Source organism: Stomoxys calcitrans, chromosome 5 (genome assembly GCF_963082655.1).
Source record: "Stomoxys calcitrans chromosome 5, idStoCalc2.1, whole genome shotgun sequence".
Taxonomy (NCBI): Eukaryota; Metazoa; Arthropoda; class Insecta; order Diptera; family Muscidae; genus Stomoxys; species Stomoxys calcitrans.
The window spans coordinates 96,821,710-96,846,502 of NC_081556.1; the positions used below are offsets into that span (position 1 = coordinate 96,821,710).

At 40.7% G+C, this 24,793-nt stretch overlaps 1 protein-coding gene across 3 annotated transcripts in view; it reads right to left on the minus strand.

Moving 5' to 3' along the window:
- Positions 1-24,793, minus strand: part of LOC106080903 (uncharacterized) — a 562,885-nt gene that overhangs the window by 49,390 nt on the left and 488,702 nt on the right. For all 3 annotated transcript variants that reach the window (XM_059369019.1, XM_059369021.1, XM_059369020.1), the window contains one exon: positions 6,950-7,134. In XM_059369019.1, coding sequence (XP_059225002.1) covers positions 6,950-7,134 — 185 coding nt within the window. The remainder of the gene's footprint in view (positions 1-6,949; positions 7,135-24,793) is intronic.

The window sequence follows — 24,793 nt, forward strand, 5'->3', positions numbered from 1 at the left end:
TTCTTTAGCTTCTATCAAGACTACCATCTTTGGCATAATGGCAGAGAATAGCCTCCGCAATGTCATTAGACAATGGAAGTATGAAATAATTGAAAAATTAACCCATTTAGTGGGCGTAGAAATGGTAACGCTTGAGAACGTTTCAATACAGTTCGCCAAAACAGCTCTCTCGACTATGCGAGAAGAAATTGCGTTGGCCATACAACGAACGAAATGGTGACTTTTATGTGTTTGTTTAAAAATCCCCCCGGGCCACACACGCACACACACTATACACGTGATAGCAGCGATGATGATGATGATGACGACAAATTGTATGGCATTTCAGTTTTATACTATCCATGGGACTTTCTCTTTCACAGTTTGGTAGGTGTTTATTTTTTGTGTCTTTTTTCACATTAACCTGAAGCTCTTGCGAATGGTAGATGGCTACGCCAAGCTACCAATGAATCATTTATTCATTCTATGGATTGCTTTGTTTTATTTTTTTTTTTTTTTGGTATTTATGATTTGCCGATTATCGACCATTCATTCCATCATTCTTTCAAGAGTTTTGATTTTGATTTGTGAAGTTGAAAGTTAAAATTATTCAATTCTTCACCCTACCACTTTCTTTACAAGCCTCTGGCTTAATTGGTCCCATATAAGACTTTGTTTTTTTATGGTCTATTCAAATGAAATATCTATTTTTGTTTAAGGCATCATTCGTTTGGTTTTAAATTGATTTTAAATTGAATGATTTTGCATAGTAGAATCCAATAAAGGCAAGTAAAAATCGGTTGCGAAGACATAAAGGAGATTTCATTAGCCAGCAAGCAGAAAATAATAATAGAGAGTAAAAAGTATTTGAAATTTATAAATGTTGGTTCTAATATTGCTAATGGCTAAAAAAATAAAAAAAAAAGTTCTACTCGTGCGAATCTAACGTGCAACTCGTGCAAATTTTTTCCATGAACAAACCACTAAGGAACAGGAGCAAACTTCTCACATATTCTCAATAATAAGGGGCCTCCTCTTTATAGCCGAGTCCGTACGGCGACACCTCTTTGGAGAGTAGTTTTACATCGCATAGTACCTCACAAATGTTGTTGAAGAGGAAACCACCGCTTTTTTGATGGTCTCGCCAGGATTCGAACGCAGGCGTTCAGCGTCATAGGCGGACATGCAAACCTCAGCGCTACGCTGGCCTCCACTCTGCGCCTTATATCACATATTTAAAGTTATTTAGGCGATTTTAAACTAGCTATGGGTGTTGAAAGCCATAACAAACGGATAATAATTGGGCCCTCTAAGCGATCGAACAGTGACCATAACAGCAGAGAGAGAGTTGGACTATTATGCGTCCCACTATATTCACAGCGTGTCTGGGCCTTGCATATATTCCGGCTGGCAGGAGGCAAAAGAGATGCCTGTCCCAAGCCGGGCAAGGAAAGTTATACCGCACCAAAGTCCTGTAGACTTATAAGCCGTAAGTCCTTTCTACTCAAAACCATGGAGCGTATATAGGACACCCTGATAACGAATAGCTCAGATGAAATCAGCATGCCTATCTGAAGGGGAGATCTCTGGAGACCGCCTCTCACAAGGTTGTACACAAAATAGAAGAATCTCTCGATGACGGTATGCATTAACATCGAAGGGGCTTTTATCAATGTGATGATCGAAACACTGATCCAATTCTAAGACCAGTACAAGACCAAAGAGCATTAACCATATGCTTAGGAAAAGAAAATGAAGAGAAAATGGCACAGGACCCTGCGTGTCATGCATTATATACCCATACTGCAGTTGTCAGACCTGTAATGCTATATGGTGTTGTGGTCTGGTGGACGGAGCTTCAAAAGTCCAACTACTGCTCAATACTTAACGGGATCCAAAGGATGGCTTGTTTGTGGCACACAGCCGCACTGAGGACGACACCATCCGATGCACTGAATTTAATGCGACATCTTATGCCTCTGGACATTGTGGCTAGACAAATTGCAGCGACCACTGCCGTGAGGTTAAGGAAGCTTTCTCATTGGTCATGTGGCCGCTACGGACAATGTGTTATCCTTGATACAATAACCGATGTTGCAGGCAGTATGGATTACATTCTACCTGAGCCGCTTTTTGATCAAAAAAAAAGTACTGTACCACTATTCCTGATAGAAACGAATGGAAACACGACATTTATGGTAGCAGAAGTTACATCGACTTCTATATGCATGGTTCCAAACTAAACGACCAGGTGGGCTTTGGGGTGTACTCTAAAGATCTAGAGCTGGTCATATCGAAAAGAGTTATCCGACTATTGCAGTGTGCATCAAGCGGAGATCCTTGCAATGAAGGAAGTGGAGGAATGGCTAAGATAGAATGTCATAACGAAGATTGGCATAAATATCTTCTCCGCAAGCCAGGCAGCCATTAAATCCCTGGAGAACGTATTTCTGCACACAAAAACCGCCCTCGACTGTCGCAGATCTTTCAACGAGATGGCTGAACAGTTCAAAATTCACCTGTTCTCGGTGCCGGGCCACAGAGATATACCAGGGAATTGTAAAGCGGATAAGCTTGCGACACTAGGAACTACCCTACATATTTCAGGGATACTGGAATCTGTGGGTATGCCTCTAGCGAGGCATGTAAGCTAAGTTTTCAGGACCAGGCCCGATGGACAACAAATGATAGATAGTCACAAAGAGGGGGCTGTGAGCATTTCAAAACTATGTGACCTAATCTAGACTTGAAGAGGTCTACAGTTTTGCTATCATTGGCTAGAAAAGACGTCTCTGGCATTGTGTCTGTCATGACAGGTCACTGTCTAATCGGAAAACATGCTGACGGAATGAAGGTTGCCAGCAACGACTTTTGCAGAAGCTGTGAGGACATCGAAGAAGAAGAGACTATAGAACACCCTCTGTGTGTGTGTGTCCCGCACTAGCAGTGAGAAAGAGTTCCACTTTAGGTGCTCATTTCTTTGAGAACCTGTTTGATTTAGCGGATGTGAACATTCGCAAGCTATTGGGCTTTTTAAAGCGATCTGGATAGTTCAACGGAAGGAACTAGAAGGCATCTGCCTTCTTCTGTTCCTGTGGTATCACAATGGACCAAAACGTCTAAGTGAGTCTGATGGCAGGCTGCCATTTAAACGAAACCTAACCTAGCTATAGTCACACTTTGTACTTATAGGGCAGGTGTAGGGTATTAAACAGTCGGCACCGCCTGACTTTTGCCTTACCTTACCGATTATTATTTCGTACTTAAGTTTAACTGTTTATTTACATGAGCTCTTTCTAGGTATTTCTGTTTTCTTCAGATCATTAATTCTTTTCTAATTATTAGATACAAAGCCTAACGGAGCTTTACTCAAAGGCCATCAGCAATAGGAAAATTTATGGTAGCTTGATATAAGATTAAAGTAATTTTGAAGTGAGCTTAATTTCCTTCACCATTTCAAAAGTCAACTTTAACATTTTATCAATGGCTTTGCTGCCCGTTCACTTGTGACTTTGTTCAATGCAATTCCATATTGCCTTCTCTTTAGCCATTAACTATATTAACGACATACAGTAATTTTTTATGCCATTTTTCACACCTTTTAAAACGATTTAAAACAAAATATTTTATATTTTACCAGCCATAGCCAACATGTCTGTTATTATCGTTTATATAAAATGTCGCATTGTTTGGGCAAAAAGCTATGTTGTGTTAAACGAAATAGAAAATAAAAATTAAATACCATTATTCCCATTATTTTTGAAAAAAAAAAAAAAAAACGCTAACAAACAAATGATTTACACTTCAATGTTGTCCCCATGAATGCAGACTCAGAAAGAGAGACAAAGAAGTCGAAGCAGTAACTTTACTATTGCTACGGATGTTGTCTAATTTAGGTCAATATTTACGATGGCGTCGTTGTCGCTGCTGCGTTAGATTTACGTAGGGTTTTGCCAACAAAAAAGAGGTAAAAAAAGAAAAAACCTCCATAAAAGGTATAACCGCAAACAAACTGAACAGTAATCATAGTTACAATTTACTATGACAAATTGAACAAGTAAAAAGGCATTAAGTACGGCCGGGCCGAACTTTGGATACCCACCACCTTGGGTATAAATATGTAAACCACCTTTCTTCAAAACCCGATGAAAAATGCATACCTTATGCCCCGTAGCAGGTATATTGAAATATGTGCCGATTTGGACCAAATACTAGTACAAGTCATTGTTCAATTGTGTATTAGAAAATATTGGTGTTTTTAGTAGCTATATCAAAAAAAAAAAACCAATCTGAACCATATACCGCAAGGATGTCGAAAAGTCTAACATAAGTCAGGGTTTCAAAATTCAGTGAAATCGGATTATAAATGCGACCTCTATAGGGCCAAGACTTTAAATCGAGAGATCGGTCTATATCGCAGCTATATCCAAATCTGGACCGATTTGAGCCAAGTTGCAGAAAAACGTCGAAGGGCCTTACTTATCCCACTGTCCCAAATTTGGGCGACATCGGGCAATAAATGCGCCTTTTATGGGCTAAAAACCTTAAATCGAGAGATCGGTCTATATGACAGCTATATTCAAATCTGGACTAATCTAGACCAAATTGAAATAGGATGATAAAGGGCCGAACATAACTCACTGTCCCAAATTTCGGCGACATCGGACTATAATTACACCTTTTGTGGGCCCAAAACCTTAAATCGAGAGATCGGTCTATATGACAGCTGTATGCAAATCTGGACGGATCTATGCCATATTGCAGATATATATCGAAGGGCTTAACTTAACTCACTGTCCCAAATTTCAGCAAAATCGGATAATAAATGGGGGATTTATAAGCCTAAGACCGTTAACCGGCGGATCGGTCTATATAGCAGCTATATGCAAATCTGGACCGATCTGGGCCAAATTGAAGAAGGATGTTGAAGGGCCTAACACAACTCACTCTTCTAAATTTATGCAAAATCGGACAATAAATGCGGGATTTATAGGCCAAAGACCCTAAATCGGCGGATCGGTCTATATGGCAGCCATATCAAAATCTAAACCGATCTGGGCCAAATTGAAGAAGGATGTTGAAGGGCCTAACTCAACTCACTGTCCTAAATTTCAGAAAAATTGGATAATAAATGCGGGATTTATAGGCCAAAGGACCTAAATCGACGGATCGGTCTATATGGCAGCTATATCCAAATCTGGACCGATCTGAGCCAAATTGACGAAGGATGTCGAAGGGCCTAATACAACTCTCTATCCCAAAGTTCAGCAAAATCGGATAATAATTGCGGGATTTATAGGCCTAAGACCCTAAATCGGCGGATCGGTCTATATGGCTGCTATATCCAAATCTAGACCGATTTGAGCCAAATTGGAGAAGGATGTCGGAGAGTCTAACACAACTCACTGTCCCAAATTTCAGCAAAATCGGATAATAAATGCGGGATTTATAGGCCTAAGACCCTAAATCGGCGGATCGGTCTATATGGCAGCTATATCCAAATCTGGACCAATCTGGGCCAAATTGACAAAGGATGTCGAAAGGTCTAAGATAACTCACTGTCCCAAATTTCAGCAAAATCGGATAATAAATGTGGCTTTTATAGGCCAAAGACCCTAAATCGGCGGGTCGGTCTATATGGCAGCTATATCCAAACCTGAACAGATCTGGGCCAAATTGAAGAAGGATTTCGAAGGCCATAACACATTTCTCTGTCCCAAATTTTAGCAAAATCGGATAATAAATGTGGCTTTTATGGGCCTAAGACCCTAAATCGGCGTATCGGTCTATATGGCAGCTATATCCAAATCCGGACCGATCTGACGCAAATTGAAAAAGAATGTCGAAGGGCCTAACACAACTCACTCTCCCAAATTTCAGCAAAATCGGATAATAAATGCGGGATTTATAGGCCTAAGACCCTAAATCGGCGGATCGGTCTATATGGCAGCTATATCCAAATCTGAACCGATCTGGGCCAAATTGAGGAAGGGTGTCCAAGGGCCTAACATAACTCACTGACCCAAATTTCAGCAAAATCGGATAATTAATGTGGCTTTAATGGGCCTAAGACCCTAAATCGGCTGATCGGTCTATATGGGGGCTATATCAACATATAGTCCGATATAGCCCATCTTCGAACTTAATCTGCTTATGGACAAATAAAGAATCTGTGCAAAGTTTCATCTCATTATTTCTATTTTTAACGACTGTGGCGTGATTTCAACAGACAGACGGCAGATGGATGGGCATGGTTAGATCGTCTTAGATTTCTACGCTGATCAAGAAAACAAATTTGATTATAAAACTTTATAGGGTCGGAAATTGATATTTCGATGTGTTGCAAACGGAATGACTTAATGAATATACCCCCTATCCTACGGTGCTGGGTATAAAAAAAGAAACACACACAAAACATAACAAAATATAGCACAGCAAACAAAAAATAGTTCAAAGCAATTTATGTGTGTAACAACCGAAAGAGACACTGCCAATGGTAATTTTCATCAAAGGGGTATGCATGCAAAGCATACAAAAATTATGATTAGAGCAAATTATAGCAGGCCATATGGTCAGAGCAAATTATGGCAGATAATATGGTCAGACAAAATTTTGTTAGAAAATGTTGTTGAAAGTAATCTTTAGAATCTTTTGGTTTTCTTTGGTGGGGTAATGTGTTTTTCCTTTTTGATAACCCTTTCACTCACTCTTGCCTATAGGTTAAACTCAAATTAAATAAACATTACCGTTGAATAAATGCCAAAATACACAAATAAATAAACAAGAAATTTCTGTAACAGTAACATTAAATTGGTGTCATCATCGTTGTCGTCACCGCCACTACGACAATATGACAACAAAATTAATAAGCTACTCAAACTAATGATGCGTAATTTCCTCGCTGATAATTTGTATGATGTAATGAGTGTTTCGTGTTTTTTGTTTGTCTTTGAATTTTTCTCAGACTTACCAATCATAAGTAGAGCAGCGGTAAAATGTGAACTTGGAGGTCCTGCTAAGCCGGTGGCACCAAGAGCAGCACCACCCAATGCACAGGCAACACCGCCAAGGGCGACCACAGCTATTAAGGCACGTAGCGGAGGACCGGCAAACCATTGACCACAGCAACCTTTACCAGATCGTTCGGAAGGGGATCTGAAAAATGAGAGATAAAGGAAGTGTCAAAAATTAATAAATAGTGATTAAAGAAGCCCATTTTGGTCTAAACAAAATTTCATTTTAAAACAAGTCGGTAAATTGAGATTAGGTTGAAAAGAGGGTGCGCCGGTAATCGGCTTGATGTGTGCATTAAATCCAAAAAGTATCCCCGAAGAGATCTAAGTCGGGAATTCCTTGCAATCCCGTGCAAGTCTGCGATAATATCCGCATCCTAGTGCCGGAATCTGTAAAGTCTTGTTCGGTTCTTAGAAAGCTTTAATTTTTGCCAGTTTGACAGAAGTTTGGTATGTAGAATAATATTGTGCTCCCCAACTTGAATTAATTTCTATAAATTTTTAGAAGAATCCATGGTGGTGGGTTCCCAAGATTCGGCCCGGCCGAACTTAGCACGCTTTTACTTGTTTGTTAATAAAAACAGATTTTTTTTTTTGAGAACTACGTCTAATCTCGATCTCCTGGCAAGCCTATACGAAGGCCGGGCATTCTGCAGATGTGCGCCTGTAGTCCAACATGACCCGTAGTGATACCGATAGTCCTACCAATCTCCTTCCAACTTCCTCTCAGTAATAGCCTAGTCTTTTCACGAGCCGGATACCTCATAGGACTTTCGTCATCCAATCGATCGATTCACAGTTGTACATGCACGTTCGTTGCCCAACCTCTTAACTCGGACTGCGTTGCCCCGAAATGTTTCGAGGCGGCCAATTGACCGGTTCCGGACGTGAAATAAAATTTTCACCGAACTCGCCTTCCAATAAGTCCATTGTTACGCGTGCTGTGTGGCAAGTGACACCGTCTTTTTATACCCTCCACCATAGAATGGGGATATACTAATTTCGTCATTCTGTATGTAACACCTCGAAATATGCGTCTAAGACCTCATAAATTATATATATTCTTGATCGTCGTGACATTTGAAGTCGAACTAGCCATGTCCGCCCGTCTGTCCGTCTGTCTGTCGAAACCATGCTAACTTTTGAAGGAGTACAGCTAGCCGCTTAAAATTTTGCACGAATACTTTCTATTAGTGTAGGTCGGTTGGGATTGTAAATAGGCCAAATCGGTCAATGTTTTGATATAGCTGCCATGCAAACCGATCTTGGGTTTTGACTTCTTGAGCCTCTAGAGGGCGCAATTCTCGTCCGATTTGACTGAAATTTTGCACATAGTGTTTTGATATCACTTCCAACAACTGTGCTAAGTATGGTTCAAATCGGTCTATAACCTGATATAGCTGTCATTTAAACCGATCGTGGGTCTTGACTTCTTGAGCCTCTAGAGGGCGCAATTCTCATCCGATTTGATCTTGGGTCTTGACTTCTTGAGCCTCTAGAGGGCGCAATTCTCGTCCGATTTGACTGAAATTTCGCACATAGTGTTCTGATATCACTTCCAACAACTATGCGAAGTAAGGTTCAAATCGGTCTATAACCTGATATAGCCATCATTTAAACCGATCTTGGGTCTTGACTTCTTGAGCCTCTAGAGGGCGCAATTCTCGTTCGATTTGACTGAAATTTCGCACATAGTGTTCTGATATCACTTCCAACAACTATGCGAAGTATGGTTCAAATCGGTCTATATCCTGATATAGCTGTCATTTAAACCGATCTAGGGTTTTGACTTCTTGAACTTGTAGAGAGCGCAATTCTCATCCGATGTGACACAGATTTTGTACAACGGCTCCTCCCATGGCTTTCAACATACGTGTGCAATATGGTCGGAATCGATCAATAGCTTGATACAGCTCCCATATAAACAGATCTCCCGATTTCGCTTCTTGAGCCCCGAATCGGACTATAACTTGATATAGCTGCTCGTCCGTCCTTACTCATTATACTTTGTTTGCCTAAAAACAGATACTGCGCAAAGAACTCGACAGATGCGACCATGGTGGAGGGTATATAAGATTCGGCCCGGCCAATCTAAGCACGCTCTTACTTGTTGTAACCACATATCATGCAAGTCAAGCTCTTGCAATTTGGGCAAAAAAAAGTTGGATATCATCTCACGGTATTGTTCACCATTCACAGTTACGATTCCCATCATCTCTGAGGAAGTACCAGAAGAAGAATAACTAGAAGAAGGAGTACCAGAAGAAGATGCCACTATAAACCGCACCAACTGTGACTTTTTCTGGATGCATTGGTAGCTCTTGCAATCCTTCTGACTGATCTTCTTTCTTAACAGGAAAATTTAGGATTTTGGATTTTGAAAATAAAATTCAATAATTTGAAAGCGTTGTTCGTTTGTAAGACGATTCATGGTTAAATTATAGACCAAACTGAAGATATTTGACAGTGTTGCCAAAAAGGTAATCGCTAAAAATCACCCTTTATATACATAAGTAAATGTGATGCAATGTGATAAGGCCCCTGTAAATACGCCAGCATGGGATGGATGGTACACAGGTTTCATTCTCAGCAGCAAACAAAAACTTTTCGCACTTAAAAAAAAACTTTTCATTACATGTTGTCAGAATATGAACGGATGTGCAGTTTCGAACGTTTCGTTCACAAAAAACTGTTATTGGTTTATAAACACTTGTGGTTAATGACATCTGTGCGTTGATACGCTGTTATGAGCCAATAGCGGCATTTTGACAACGCCGCGCTGGATTTTTTTCTATGGGTATATATCTTAATTAATGGAGGCCACAGTGGAGCAGAGGATGATATGTCCGCCTATGACGACGAATCCAAATCCTGGCGTGATCATCAGAAAACATTTTCAGTGGTGACTATCCCCTTACAAAATGCTAGCGACATTTGTCAGTTATCCAGCCATGGATAACTGAACATTTAGTTAAAAATTTAATAGGACTATACTATACATTGACATGAGAGAAGTATCCACTGTTCCTTAAAGGGATGTTCTAGGGGAAAATATGTAAATGTATATGTATATCTTTTCGTGCTTTTGCGAACATCTTCCAGTTCGAGATCATATTATAGAACTTATAAAAGTTGAGCAATGTGTGTTTTTATTCAAAGCTTTTTGACTGGCTAGTGGATCATGATTTCTGTTATGCCATGTATCTTCATCATCATCTTTGTCAAATTAATTAAGATGCCCTACATATCCAAAGACTATTGAGTACGTTGTAGAGCACGCTTTTGTTTTGAAAAAGCGCTCAATAAATCCTATAACTCTCCTTGGCCTAGTAAGAGCGAAGAAAGCCTTACTTTCCACTATTCCGATACAAACTAATCATCAATGGTAAGAACAACAAAGCCCTCTTCTATACTATATTACCCACGCTCGACAACCCTGTCTACCAGATGTTCCTTTATCAATGCATGTGTTTTGTGCAATGGCAGATTTTTTGTCTACACAATTACACTGCTCCAATGACATACACATGATTCTGAGCGTCTTTTGGAAATTGTATTGACCTGGCTGCGACCGCTAAACAACGGCTCTCGCTGTTGTTCCGTGTGCCAGGTTGCAATCCCGGGCGGGCTCAGCTGAATTTTCATTTTCAAGTTTTTTGTCTGTTGGGGCAAAGATAATTTTTACAATTTTCGTTTGTTTCTCTTTCGAGACAAGCTCAATGATATAAAACCATCCGCAAATTGTTGCAAAATTCCGATAACAACGGCTATAAAGGGGTATATCGGAGATCGTCCCTTCTGGAACATATTTGGGAGGGACGTGTAAGGGTCTAAAACAACTTACTGTTACTGGCAAAGATGTCAAGAAGTTCAATACAACTTAGTGTTCCAAATGTCAATGCAATCCGGTAACAAATTCACCCTTCATTGGATTTATGGGTTCCAAAATCAAAAGTTCGATCTATATGGCAGCAATGTATATCCAAATGAGGGTCGATTTGTATTGTTGAAGAAATTACTCAGCGAAAAGAAAACAGGGAATCTGTATGATATTATTATTGAAGTCTGTAGTGTGATGTGAACTACAGATGGACCGAAGGCCAGCCATGCAAGATCCGAAATGGATATTTCCCACTTATCGCAATTTACTTAAATGCAATAGCTCGGTGATGAATGAACGGATTTAAGCGATATCTCATACAACAATTGGAGTTTTTGATGCTTATATTTGGGATCAACAAATAGGGGGAACGCCCCACCCGTAAACCCCCAAACGGACATGGGGGTCGACTGAGTAAATATGGGTATCCAATGAAAGGCCTTTGGAAGTAGAGAGCGACTCTGATATAAAACTTTGTCCTAAGAAACTGTGAGGAATTCTCTATCATAAAAACTCCTGAAACTACCATGTGACCCATATAAATCGCTTGCCTGATTTGAATTTTCGAGACGTAGAAGGGTCAATCGATTTGAATTTTTTCAAACAAATCTATTTAAGCGAAATTTTGAATACACCCTTATTGTAACCCAAAAACCCAGAATTGGTACCAAATTTGGGGTCAAATAAATTGAGGGACGCCATACACCAAAAACCATCCAAACGGACATGACTACCGATAGGGACGATATGGATATCAAATAAAATGTATTTAAGAGTACAGTACGAAATTGATATTAAATTTTGACCCCAAATGTTGGGGGGTCCCCCACCCTCCAAAAACACCCAAAAATTACATGTTCACCGATCGGCGCAATATATTGGGTTGCCCAAAAAGTAATTGCGGATTTTTCATATAGTCGGCGTTGACAAATTTTTTCACAGCTTGTAACTCTGTAATTGCATTCTTTCTTCTGTCAGTTATCAGCTGTTACTTTTAGCTTGCTTTAGAAAAAAAGTGTAAAAAAAGTATATTTGAATAAAGTTCATTCTAAGTTTTATTAAAAATGCATTTACTTTCTTTTAAAAAATCCGCAATTACTTTTTGGGCAACCCAATGGGTATCAAATGAAAGGAGGTAATTGGAAGAAAAATACGAAACTTTTATTAAAATTTTGGGATCAGGCCCCAGAGGGTCCGCCACAACCCAAAAACCTCCCCCAAATGGATATGCAGGCCGATCGGGACAGTATGGAGTTTAAATGAAAGGTACTTGAGAGTAGAATTGCAAATTGTGCCCATGAACATTCCACTAAGGAACAGGGGCAAACTTCTCACATACAAGAGTGCAGTCCGATTCAAGTTTAAGCTCAATGATAAGGGGCCTCCTTTTTATAGCCGAGTTCGAACGGCGAGCCGCAGTGCGACACCTCTTTATAGAGAAGTTTTTACATGGCATAGTACCTCACAAATGTCGCCTGCATTAGGAGGGGAAAACCACCGGTGAAAATTTTTTTCTGATGGTCTCGCCAGGATTCGAACCCAGGCGTTCAGCGTCATAGGCGGACATGCTAACCTCTGCGCTACGGTATCCTCCAGAGTAGAATACGAAACTTAATTAAAAATTGGGATCAATTCAGGGGGGGTCGTCAAACTCCAAAATTATACCCCAAATGGACATGTTTACCAAACAGGACAATATGAGATTCTAATTAAAGGTCTTTCAGAGTTAAATACGAATATAACATTTTCAAATTTGTACCATGTCAAAAGGGGGCCGCAAACACTAACGAGTGTAGCGACGCACAAGCCCTCTGATATTCAATTACAAGTTTGCTGGGAAATATCCAATGTTACATAGTATCCTAGAGTTTCGGAAAACGCTAACATGGAAACGTTTATTGCCAATGATAGCAGCTCAGTATATTGCATTAAGGCCAAATATCATATTTCCCCTTACGGCTTTTAAAAGATGAAAGATAAAAACTAAAGATGATTACAACCTTTCATAGGCTTAGCTGTGACATATTCCTCACACCTCCTTTTCTCCCAAAAAATCATTTCAAGCTATCGTTGATTGAATGCTACCACCTGCTTCAAGTAAGGACACCATCATGTAACTACTATGCCTGCATTCGATTATCAGCAATCTGTAAATTGTCTGGCTGAGTACAAATGTTGACCTTTCAGGGGTATGGAAAATAATTCACCCTTACCATAGAGTAATACTATGGAAAATTTCAAAACAATGCGATTGGCTGTGTGGTATAACCACCAGAACAACAACGAACAAATTTTCCTCAAATTCATTTGTCTTCGTGGTAAGGTGTGAATTCATGCATTCATTTATGAATAGTCAAAACAGAGAACGCACTCCCGTTTTTGTTGAAGAACTTTTGCTGAGAAATATCCATGAGAGTAGAGACTTCTAACAGAGTTGCTAAACTTATATAAAAGCAAAATTTTCTGTGGCAATTTTGGGAAAATCTATGATATGTAATACTTTCACTTTGACGACAAACGAACGAATATGGCTAAATAAACTAAGAATTCGAAAGTGACCACTAACCAAAGGGCTCTCACAAAATAAATCACATTACAAATTTTCATAAAATCTCTAAATTTAGTTTAAAACCCCTAGAAACGGCAACACTGGTTACTACCAATTGTTAAACTATCCTTGAATGCTGGCCCCACCACAACAGCAGGTCTAGGTGCCTCATTCGGTGAAAGCATGCTCGAATCAGACTGAAAATTATTGTTATGCACCGTTAGATATGCTGTCAAGGATAACAGCAAACAGACAATTTGTGAGCCAGCCAGACAACCAGTCAGCCAGCCAGCCAGCCATTCTGCCAGCCAACCAGACAACCTTTCTGACAAGACAATCATCCTACACTAAGTCTAGGTGTTGCGACATTAACTACCTTGCAGGCAGACAGACCTTCATCTCCTTGCGTCCTACTTCCCTTTGCTAATAGTTTTGTGTTGTTGTCATTGGTATTATTTGCAAGGTAAGAGCCTTTGCCACCTGAATTCTAAGCCCGAAACAAAACAAAAAAATTTAACATCTGGGACAATGATTTCATGTTTCTTACATACATTCAGACATACAAATAAGAACCCTAAATTATGTCTGAGCTGCACAGACACTCCCCCGCTCTAACTGTGAGTGAATGAGATTCCGAAAACGACAAAAAGTTCCAAGAAAAACACCTTCAGACAGTTTTTGAGAGACAAAACATGAAACTTTTCAAATAAACATTAAGTCGGCAAAAAGAAAGTTTTCTGTTTTTCATATTTCTCCGCTTGTGGGGGGGACTGCAGACGGTAGGAATTGCAAAGGACCTAAATGTGTTTTTCATTTGTTTAATTCATAAATTATATTCATAAGACAGGATAGAGAAGTCTTGGGCTTGAGATTAAACAAATTCGAATTGCATACAAATAATGGCAAAGAAGCAGATAAATATGATGAAGAAATGCAGATGGTAGAAATTGTATGGTTGAATATTTGTCATGCCGTTCAGAAAAAAACCCTACAAAGATGGCAAAGCCATCTCCGATTAGGTACTCGGTTGAACATAGAGGAAACCTTAAGAACCTGTGACTTGGATTAAATTTGACTTGTATGTTGGAGGTAGTAGAAGTTATTGCGCACGCTCTAAGTGTACATTTAATTTGTCGTGTCACGCGTGAATCATGTGATCGTGCGTGAACGGGATTAAATTAAAATACTTCGTGCGTGAGCGGGAGTGAGTGAAATCATGATCACGACAATTATAGCGAATCACGAATTTTCACGACTCTCGAACCTCTCACGACTCACAATACACTCATGACTCACGAGACACTCACGACTCACCAGAAAATGGCCACTGAAGTTTGAAAAATCACGAAAAGCAAGTAAAAGTGTGTTTAGTTCGGCCGGGCTGAATCTAATATACCATCCACCAAAGATCGCATTTGTCGAGTTATTTGCCCGGTATCTCTTTTTGGGCAATCAAAGGATAATGGAATTGCTATGCTATTGAATCTTCATCAGGTTATGGCCCGATTCAGGCCATTCAGGCGTTAATCTCCTTCTTACGCTCCAAGACTGTTCGTGACCTTACGGTGCTGGTTGTTAATGCCTTGATGGCCAGTTTACTGTCCGTATAAGATGTTCGCACTCGGACCGGATCTCTGCCTGCAGCATCATAGTATGGTTGTTATGGCAGTCGAAAAAAGATTTTAGCCCCTGAATTCTCAATGTAGAATTCCAGGCACACTCTGTCTTTAACCTATGATCCATCTCTGCCTGCAGGATCGTATTATGGTATTATGACAATCGAAAACAGATTTCAGTCCCTGGGTTTTCAATGTAGACCCCCAGGCACACTCTGTCTTCTAGCTATGATCCAGATGGCTATACTAGAGTTCCGCCAATCCAAGACTGTGTCACTGGCAGCAGTGTCTTGCACTCGACCTCAAATGTCATCTCAGGTTTCCGAACCATTTTTTTATCTATCCGGGTTTCCTATCGTCGCCTCGATTATACCGTGATGGCATGAGCTGCTCCCATCCTCAATCCATTCTCCCATCGCCATAAGTCTCATAGTCGCAGTGGCTGCCTCACACTTAATCTGTATTTCTATGGGTCGGATGTCTAGAATAGTCTTCAGTGCCCAGGGGGCGTGGTTCTCATCGCTCTGCCTATGCCAAGACAACATGTTCTCTGAACCTGTTGTATGGTCCTTATGTTGCACTTTTCTCCATAGCAGTCCACCAAAGTACAAAGGCGTAAGTAAGTATTGGTCGAATCACGCTCCTGTAGAGCCATTGGTTTATGCACGGATTCAGGCCCCATGTCAAGCCCATGGCTCGTCTATATGTTGCCCAACATCTGTGAGCCTTCTCAGTACGCCCCTGAGTGTGACACTTCCTATTTAGTGTCCTGTCCAAGAACACTTCTAAATATTTGACCTTGTCAGATATCAAAATCGTCTTATTGAGGAATCGTGGTGCGTTAAATGGCCCACCTTCAACTTTCTCGGAAACAGGCAGATTTCAGTCTTCTATGGGTTAAGCCCAGTCGAATGTCATCTGGAAGACCCTTTCGGCTCTTCTGGATAGCATATTCGGATGCTTACCTCTTCGAACTATAAAAACATCGTCTGCTTAGCAGATGGGTTCAAATTACTCCTCAGTCAGCATTCGTTATAGAAAGAGATGGGCGATGGGTAAATACCCAAAAAGGTATTTGCCCGGTAAATTGGCTTAATACCCGGGTATTTACCCATTTATACCCAAAAGCTGGGTATTAATAATTGTGCAAAATGTTCCAAACAATTTTTGATGATTTCGTATTCTTTGTATATAAACCTGACCTTCAGATCTCATAAAGTCGGATTTTAGTTATATATAGCCGCTATATAGACCGATCTCCAGACGTGGTCATTTTTTCATCCCATTTCGATGAAATTTGGCGAAAGTCAGTTTTGGTAGACCCCTATTCCTTTCTGTGAAGTGCGGTTCAGATCGGACTATATTTGGATATAACTGCCCTTAGACCGATCACCCGATCTTCCGATATAGGGTATTGAGGCCATAAAAGATTCATTTATTACCTGAATTCGATGAAATTTGGCACAGTGTGTTCTGGCTGATCCTTACTTCTTCCTGTCACATGTGGTACAGATCGGACCATATTTGGATATAGCTGCCCTATATACCGATCTCCCGATATTGTGCAATGATCCTATAAAAGGAGCATTTTCCATTCCATTTCGATGAAATTTAGCACAGCGAGTCCTTTACCCCTCTAAACCTTTTTGTTGAATATCGTCCAGATCGGACCATATTTGGATATAGCTGTCATATAGACCGATCTTCCGAAATAGATTATTTAACCCATAAAACCGAGCATTTTTCATCCGATTTTGATGAAATTAGGATTGAATCAAAGAATCGGTCCGCACATTCTTAAGAATCCCCTCAATGTCTATGCATACCGCCCATGCGTACTTTTTGGCATCGAAGAATTCTTCTAGTTTATGCACAACTTCGTGCAGGGCAGTCTCCACCGACCTTCCCTTGACATAGGCATGCTGTTTGTATTTAAGCAGTTCGCTGGATGTTCTACTCTTTATCATGGTGTCCACAATACGTTCCATGGTTTTGAGTATAAAGGACGTAAGGCTCATAGGTCTGTAGGCCCTGGGTGTCGCATAACTTGCCTAGCCGGGATTAGGTGTAAATACCACACTTTACTCCTGCCAAGCTTTCGGCAGGAGGGAAAGTCCTAGGCACGCTGAGAAAATATTGGTCAGATGGGGCGCCAGATAATCGGCCTTCTTCTGTAGTGACGCCGGAAATGTATGGATGAATGGTTTCAATAAATGGATAAATGGTTTGAAGCTCCTCAAGGCTTAATTTAGCTCATTATTCCGAGATTCCGACGTCTCTTTGATTCTCTTCGCATCCTCTGGAAAATTTGTTTTCATCAAAAGCCTTAACATTTCCTTTGTTGTCTCTGATCTCACTCCCAAGTCGTCTACTAGTTGGGTTTGGTTTTGGGTTTTTGAGAGAAAAATTTTCATCTTGGCGGTGTTATTAACACTATTGAACTGTTCGCAGAATAGCTTCCAAGAGGCATGATTTCCCGTTCTGGTAATATTATTATTTTCTTTCAGCAGTGTGTAGTACGAATTCCAGTATGGCAAATTACAAATTTTGCCCATGAACATTCGACTAAGGAACAGGGCCAAACTTCTCACATATCAATGAGTACATGAGTCCGTTTCAAGTTTGAGGCTCAATGTTAATAGGGGACCTTCTTTTTTTATAGCCGAGTCCGAACAGCGTGCCACAGTGCGGCACTTCTTGGGAGAGTCGTTTTTACATGGCATAATTCCTCACAAATGTTGCCAGCATTAGAAGGGGAAATTTTCTCTGATGGTCCCGCCAGTATTCGAACCCATGCGTACAGCGTCACTGGCAAACATGTTTACCTCTGCGCTACGGTGACCTCCGCGCTGGGACGCATACCAGTATACTTCCGCTTTTTTACAACGTGCTCTGTTATAAAGCCTGCGAACCTCTTTCACAATGTTGCGAATCACCCCGGTCATCCATACGATCATATTTCAAATGAATGATCATATCTATGTTGCCCCCGGCTCTGGTTCAAATGGTATATTCGAAAGGTCCAATTCTCACCACTGTTTTGAGCATTTTGGCCTATATTCCACCAATCGCTGTTATGTTATACTCCAACGGACGCAAAACTTAATGAAGCCTTAAAAATGGGGTTTATTTGACAGCACAATAAAGGTTATCTGTCATATGCAAATTTTGCCCATGAACATTCCACCAGGGAGCAGGGGTAAACTTCTCACATATCAATGAGTGCAGTCCGATTCAAGTTTGAGCTCAATGATAAGTGGCCTCCTGTTTTATAGCCGAGTCCGAACGGCGTGCCCAGTGCGACACCTCTTTGGAGAGATGTTTTACATGGCATAGTACCTCACAAATGTTGCCAGCATTGGGAGGGGAAAACTACCGCTGACAATTTTTACTGATGGTCTCGCCAGGATTCGAACCCAGGCGTTCAGCGTCATAGGCGGACATGCTAACCTCTGCGCTATGGTGGCCTCTACATTAAGTTGCGCAAATATCAGTGTAATGCTTCAATCAGGGCGATCAATTCACAGGGCCATTTCGATAGATGATCAGCTCGCTAAAATTTATCGTCTGGGTGAAACCACATATCAACCAAGTAAAACTCAGGAAATTGGGACAAAAAAAGGAGCGGACATGCTAACCTCTGCGCTATGGTGGCCTCTACATCTGATGCTTCAATCTGGGGGATCAATTCACAGGGCCATTTCGATAGATGATCAGCTCGCTAAAATTTATCCTTCAATTAGTCCATTGTTTCAAGAGCTGTGTGGCAGGTGGCATCGTCTGGTTGAATCCACATAACAATCAAGCAAAACTCAGGAAATTGGGGCAATAGAAGTTGCGCATCATGGCCCGATATCGTTCGCCGTTGGCGGTAGCGTTTCTTCACGATCGTCTTAGAAGAAAAATGGACCCATGATGGCATCAAACTATAAACCATACAAAACCGCTGATGAAATGGCAGACTATACTGAAGACTTTTCACTTTCTTAAGTGACATTTGAGCATAATTGTCAGCCAGTGCTGCCACCCCGAAAAACTTAACTTACACTAGGTCAGTTATGTTGCCGAAATAAGATACATATATCGTAAATGAAAGAATTACTTTTTTAGATTCCATAGAATCGTTTATCCATTGCAGGATATTCGATGTAAACTCTCAAAATATCAGTACACTTATCATTCATTTTTGCGATTCCTTTCATATTTCACCTTCTATAATAATCTTAAAATTTTATTGAATTTTCAAAAACATTTATCTTTATATGTAAATTTGCCCATTTATAAATATCGCTACCTTCCATAAGACTCTGTTTAAATAATTGAATAAGTTAATCGATTCAATGATTTACCCATTCTTTTTCTGCTAGACGATGACAATATATTTTATTTCTTTCGCAACATTTATAATTAATTTTCCAAAAAGTCTTCTTTCACCTTCCATAGTAGTGGAGGTCCTTGCAACACAATTCCTGCTAAGTAACAAAACATGAATTATGAATGTTTAAGAAATTCTAAGGGTCTCTAATTCTATTTTATTTACGCTTGAACTTTTTCACCATAAAAAAAAACACACAACTTTTCTCCATAGAATGATGACAATTTTCTTTGGTCCTACACCATACACCATAGCGAAATTTATGATGGTATGTCATAATGGTGACACTGTAACCCCCTCGGAAAGTGTCAACATGGCCAAAGGCACACCCAAAAACATAAAATCAGAAGCAAAAGCTCAAAATAAATGTGAAAATATCAAAACACATAATGATACACAAGGAGCAGACGAAGGTCCTGTTATTTCTTCATGCTCCTTAAGTAAAATTACCATTTATCATAGACACTTTTGTCTCCTTATACAACTTTTGGTCATTGGTGCGATGTTGCTGCTGTTTCTTCCTTAACTCAGTTGTGCTTGTTTTCCTGTTCGAAACATTAAGCATGAATTATGAATGATGACTGAGCCGTGGCAAGAATCTTTGATGGCTGAGTGAGTGGCATAAGCACTCAGACATTAGAATAATTATTTTCGTTTATGATTTTCCTTTAGTCTGTAATCAAATTTGAATATTTATGATGCAAAAATGGAATACAGCAAACAATGGAAAATTGTCAAGCGACCAGTCATTCATTCATCTATGATGAATGACAAAAAATGTCTGTAACAGACATTAATCATTGTATCAATGCCTGGGTGGGAGCAGCATGCTTTTCCATGTGATGATTGTTTAAAAATTTAATTTCCTACAAAGGGTGGTGTTTTGTGTATGGAATTATTAATGAAGGAGGGTGCGATGACCAGATGAGACCTAAAAAGCGCCTATGATGCTGAACGCCAGGGTTCGAATCCTGGCGAGACCATCAGAAACAAATTTCAGCGGTGGTTTTCCCCTCCTCATGCTGGCAACATTTGTGAGGTACTATGCCATGTAAAAACTTCTCAAAAAAAGTGTCACACTGCGGCACTTCGTTCCGAGTCGTCTATAAAAATGAGGCCCCTTTTCATGGAGCTTTTACTTGAATCGCACTGCACTCATTGAAAGGTGAGAAATTTGCCCCTGTTCTTTAGTGGAATGTTCATGGGCAGAATTTGTATTTGTAACCTCGAGAAAGAAAATCTAAGTCAGGAATTGCGTGCTACTTAAAAAATCCCTACTGGTTTTCCATACCACGCCCCTATGTTGGTTCATGATTGGCTTCAGAATCTAAAATCGAAAGCAATCAAAATTTCCCTTTGTTTGCAAAAAAGTAACATCAGCAGAAATACCGACGATACCTTGCCCAAAATTAAAAAAAAAAATTTGTTTTTAGTCCCATAACTCATAAACCGTTAGAGATATACTTGACATTTCTGCATGTTTATGAAGGCTCTATCTTCAGAACAAAAAAATCAAGCCGATCGGCCTATAAATGACTGTTTGATATCTGAAGGGGGGGGGGGGGGGGGGGCGGACCGTCCCCCTTACCCAAATTTTCAGAAACGCCAGATCTCGGTGATGGATGGTGCGATTTAAGCGATATTTTGTGTGCTCTCTTGCAGTACCCTCAAAAAAAATTTGGTATTCAAATTTTGGATGGGGCCCTAACATTTTTTGCGTTGAGGACACAGAATTAAGGCTCGTGGCGTGAAAATATAAATTAACCCCATCCCCAGTCTGTTTCTCCGAAAAACAAGCTCAAAATCCTAGTTTTATTGTGCTGAATTTCGAAAAATCCATGCGAGTTCGAAACTGCTGTAACTCCCTCATATTTGCGAATTTCGAAGATCCGAAAGCACCCCTGGATTTGGAATTCCGCAAGGAATCATTTGGTCAAAACGTTTTCTCAAAATTTTCACTTTGATATTTTTTTTTGCATTTTTCGAGCAAGGGATAGCCCATCAAAATTTTGCAATTTTCGAAGCCCCAACATTTTTTGAGTTGAGCACACAGAATTAAGGTTCGTGGCGTGAAAATACAAATTAACCCAATCCCCAGTCTGTTTCGCCGAAAAACGAGCTCAAAATCCTAATTTTATTGTGCTGAATTTCGAAAAATCCATGCGAGTTCGAAACTGATGTAGCTCCCTCATATTTGCGAATTTCGAAGATCCGAAAGCACCCCTGGATTTGGAATTCCACGAGGAATCATTTAGTCGAGGAATCAGGGGGGCCGCCCCACCCTAAAACCTACCAAACATATATTTAGACCAATCACAAAAATATGGGTCTCAAATGAAAGATATTTGGAATAAGAAAGCGTATCTGGTATTCAATTGTCGGACCAAGTTTTAGGGGGGATCACTCCAACCCCCAAAACACCCCTAAATCGGACATATTTACCGACCATGGCAATATGGGACTCAAATGAAAGGTATTGACAAGTAGAATACGAATCTGATATCTAAATGTGGGATCAAATTTCTGGGGGTTTATCTCTTCCCCAAAAAAACCCCCGAATAGGACTTAGTTACTAAACATGTCAATAGGGGCTCGGATAAAAGGTACTACGATTCTGATATCCAAATGTGGGACTAAGTATTTGGGGGCTGCCCCTCCTCAAAAATAACCCCCCCCCCCACCCAAGGAAGACAAATTAACGACGATATCAATATGGGTCTCAAATAAAGGGTCTTTGGGAGTCAAGCTCGAATCTGATGTCAATATTCGGGAAAAGTGTCTATGGGGCCACCCCACCCCCATAACACCACCCAAATAGGACGTATTTGCTGATCATTGCAATATGAGGCTCAAATAAGAGGTTTTTTTATAGTACAACACGAATCTGAGATATATTTTCAGGGCCAAGTCACTGAGTGGTCGCCCCATCCCCCATAAACACCCCCCAAACCGAACATGTTTGCCGTCTATGGAAATATGGGGCTCATATGAAAGGTATTTGGGAGTAGACCACAAATGGGATTTCAACATTCGGGACCAACTGTCTAAGCGACGTCCCACCCCCATAACAACCCCCCAATAGTATAGGCATTTGCTCACCATAGTCTTTAGGGCCCATATGCCAAACCGGACATATTTGCTAACTTTTCCAATAAGGGGTTTAAAGGAAAGGTATTTAGGCCCATGGCAATATGGGGTTCAAATAAATGATATTTGAAAGTAAAGCATGATGCTGATTTATTTTCAGGGCTAAGTGTTATGTGGGAGGTTAGCAAGAGGTTAGCATGTCCGCCTATGACGCTGAACGCCTGGGTTCGAATCCTGGCGAGACCATCCGAAAAAATGTTCAGCGGTGGTTTTACAATCCGAATGTTGGCAACATTTTTGAGGTACTATGCCATGTAAAACTTCTCTCCAAAGAGGTGTCGCACTGCGACACGCCGTTTGGACTCAGCTATAACCAAGGAGGCCCCTTTTCATGGAGCTTTAACTTGAATCGGACTGCACTCATTGATAGATGAGAAGTTTGCCCCTGTTCCTTAGTGGAATGCTCATGGGCCAATTTGCATTTGCCACTGCCGGCAAGGATGACTGCTTCATATGCCACTGTTTGCAGGCCTGCACATGTTGTTGTGATGAGTATTCCCACAATGGAGATACGGAATGAGACAGTGCAGAAGGCACCTCATGCTGTGGGATAGGACTTCTACGAGTACATGGCCAAAATCGCCGGACACATTCATGACACCGTGGTCCGATGCGAGAAAAACACGTTCTTTTTTGACCTAGGTTTAAGCCTGGCTCTCAAAGGGCCTTACATTTGTATACTGTCCACCATAGGATGAGGGTACACTAATTTCGTCATTCTGTTTGCAACTCCTCGATATATTCGTCTCAGATTCCATAAAGTATATATATTCTTAATCGTCATGACATTTTAAGTCGATTTAGCCATGTCCGTCCGTCTGTCTGTCCGCCCGTCCGTCCATCCATCTGTCTGAGTAAATATAGCCACTTGAAATTTTGCATAAATACTTCTTATAGGTGTAGGTAAGTTGGGATTGAAAATGGGCCATATCGGTCCATGTTTTGATACAGTTGCCATATAAACCGATCTGGCTTCTTGACTTCTTGAGCCACTAGAGGGCGCAATTTTTATCCGATTTGGTTAAAAACTTTGCACGATGTGTTTTGTTATGATTTCCAACAACTGTACCAAGTCTGATTGAAATCGGCCCATAACTTGATATAGCTGTCATATAAACCGATCTGGGGTCTTTACTTCTTGAGCCTCTAGAGGGCGAAATTCTTATCCGATTTGGCTGAAATTTTGAACGACGTGTTGGTCGTGGTCGGGTAATCTTCTCGATATGACCAGTCCTAGTTCATCAGAGTACATCTCAAAGTCCACCTGGTCGTCCAGTTTAGAACCAACCGTATAGAAGCCTATGTAACTTCTATTACCAGGGATATTATAGTTCCAGTCAGTCCTATCAGGACTGTACTGTACTAAGTATAGTACTTTTTATCAAAAAGCGGCTCACGCATTGTGTAGTTCACTGACTAGAACATTGGGAATTGTCTCAAGGATAATACAGTGTCCGTAGCCGCCGCATGACCTAAGACCTAAGTGTAGCATTAAATTCAGTGCATCAGATGCCTCAATGCGGTTGTGATGCACAAACAAGCCATCCTTTGGAAGATGTATGTATTCCATCACGAGGCTATCACCCCAGAGACCGAAGTTTTCTTTTTCTCTCTTGCGGATGAGGAATCCACCACGCACAGCGTCCGATCAAGAGTACCTCAGGCATCGGTTCTGGGACCAGAGAGTGCAAAACAAGCTGTATGTATTTGGCGGACACGCCTGTGCATAATGAGGAATGCCTGACGATATCGTGTGTAGATGACACCTTGGTGGCTGCTACCCATTCTCGCGCCATGCTAGCCGAAAGGAATCTAACGCGGCATCTCTGCACTTTAGGATTATTTCCAACAATGGAGATTTCACCTTAATGTGGCTTAATGCATTTTCAAGAGCATGAAGAAAAATCTTTCTAAGGACGGACGGACGGACAGACGGACGGACGGACAGACGGACGGACAGACGGACGGACAGACGGACGGACAGACAGACAAACGGACAGACGGACGGACAGACGGACGGACAGACGGACGGACAAACAGACGGACGGACAGACAGAAGGACGGACAGACGTACGGACATGGCTAGATCGACTTAGAATGATATGACGATCAAGAATATATTTTATGGGGTCTAAGACGCATATTTCGAGATGTTACAAACAGAATGACGAAATTAGTATACTCCCATCCTATGGTGGAGGGTATAAATAAAGCAAACACAAGATCATATTAAAC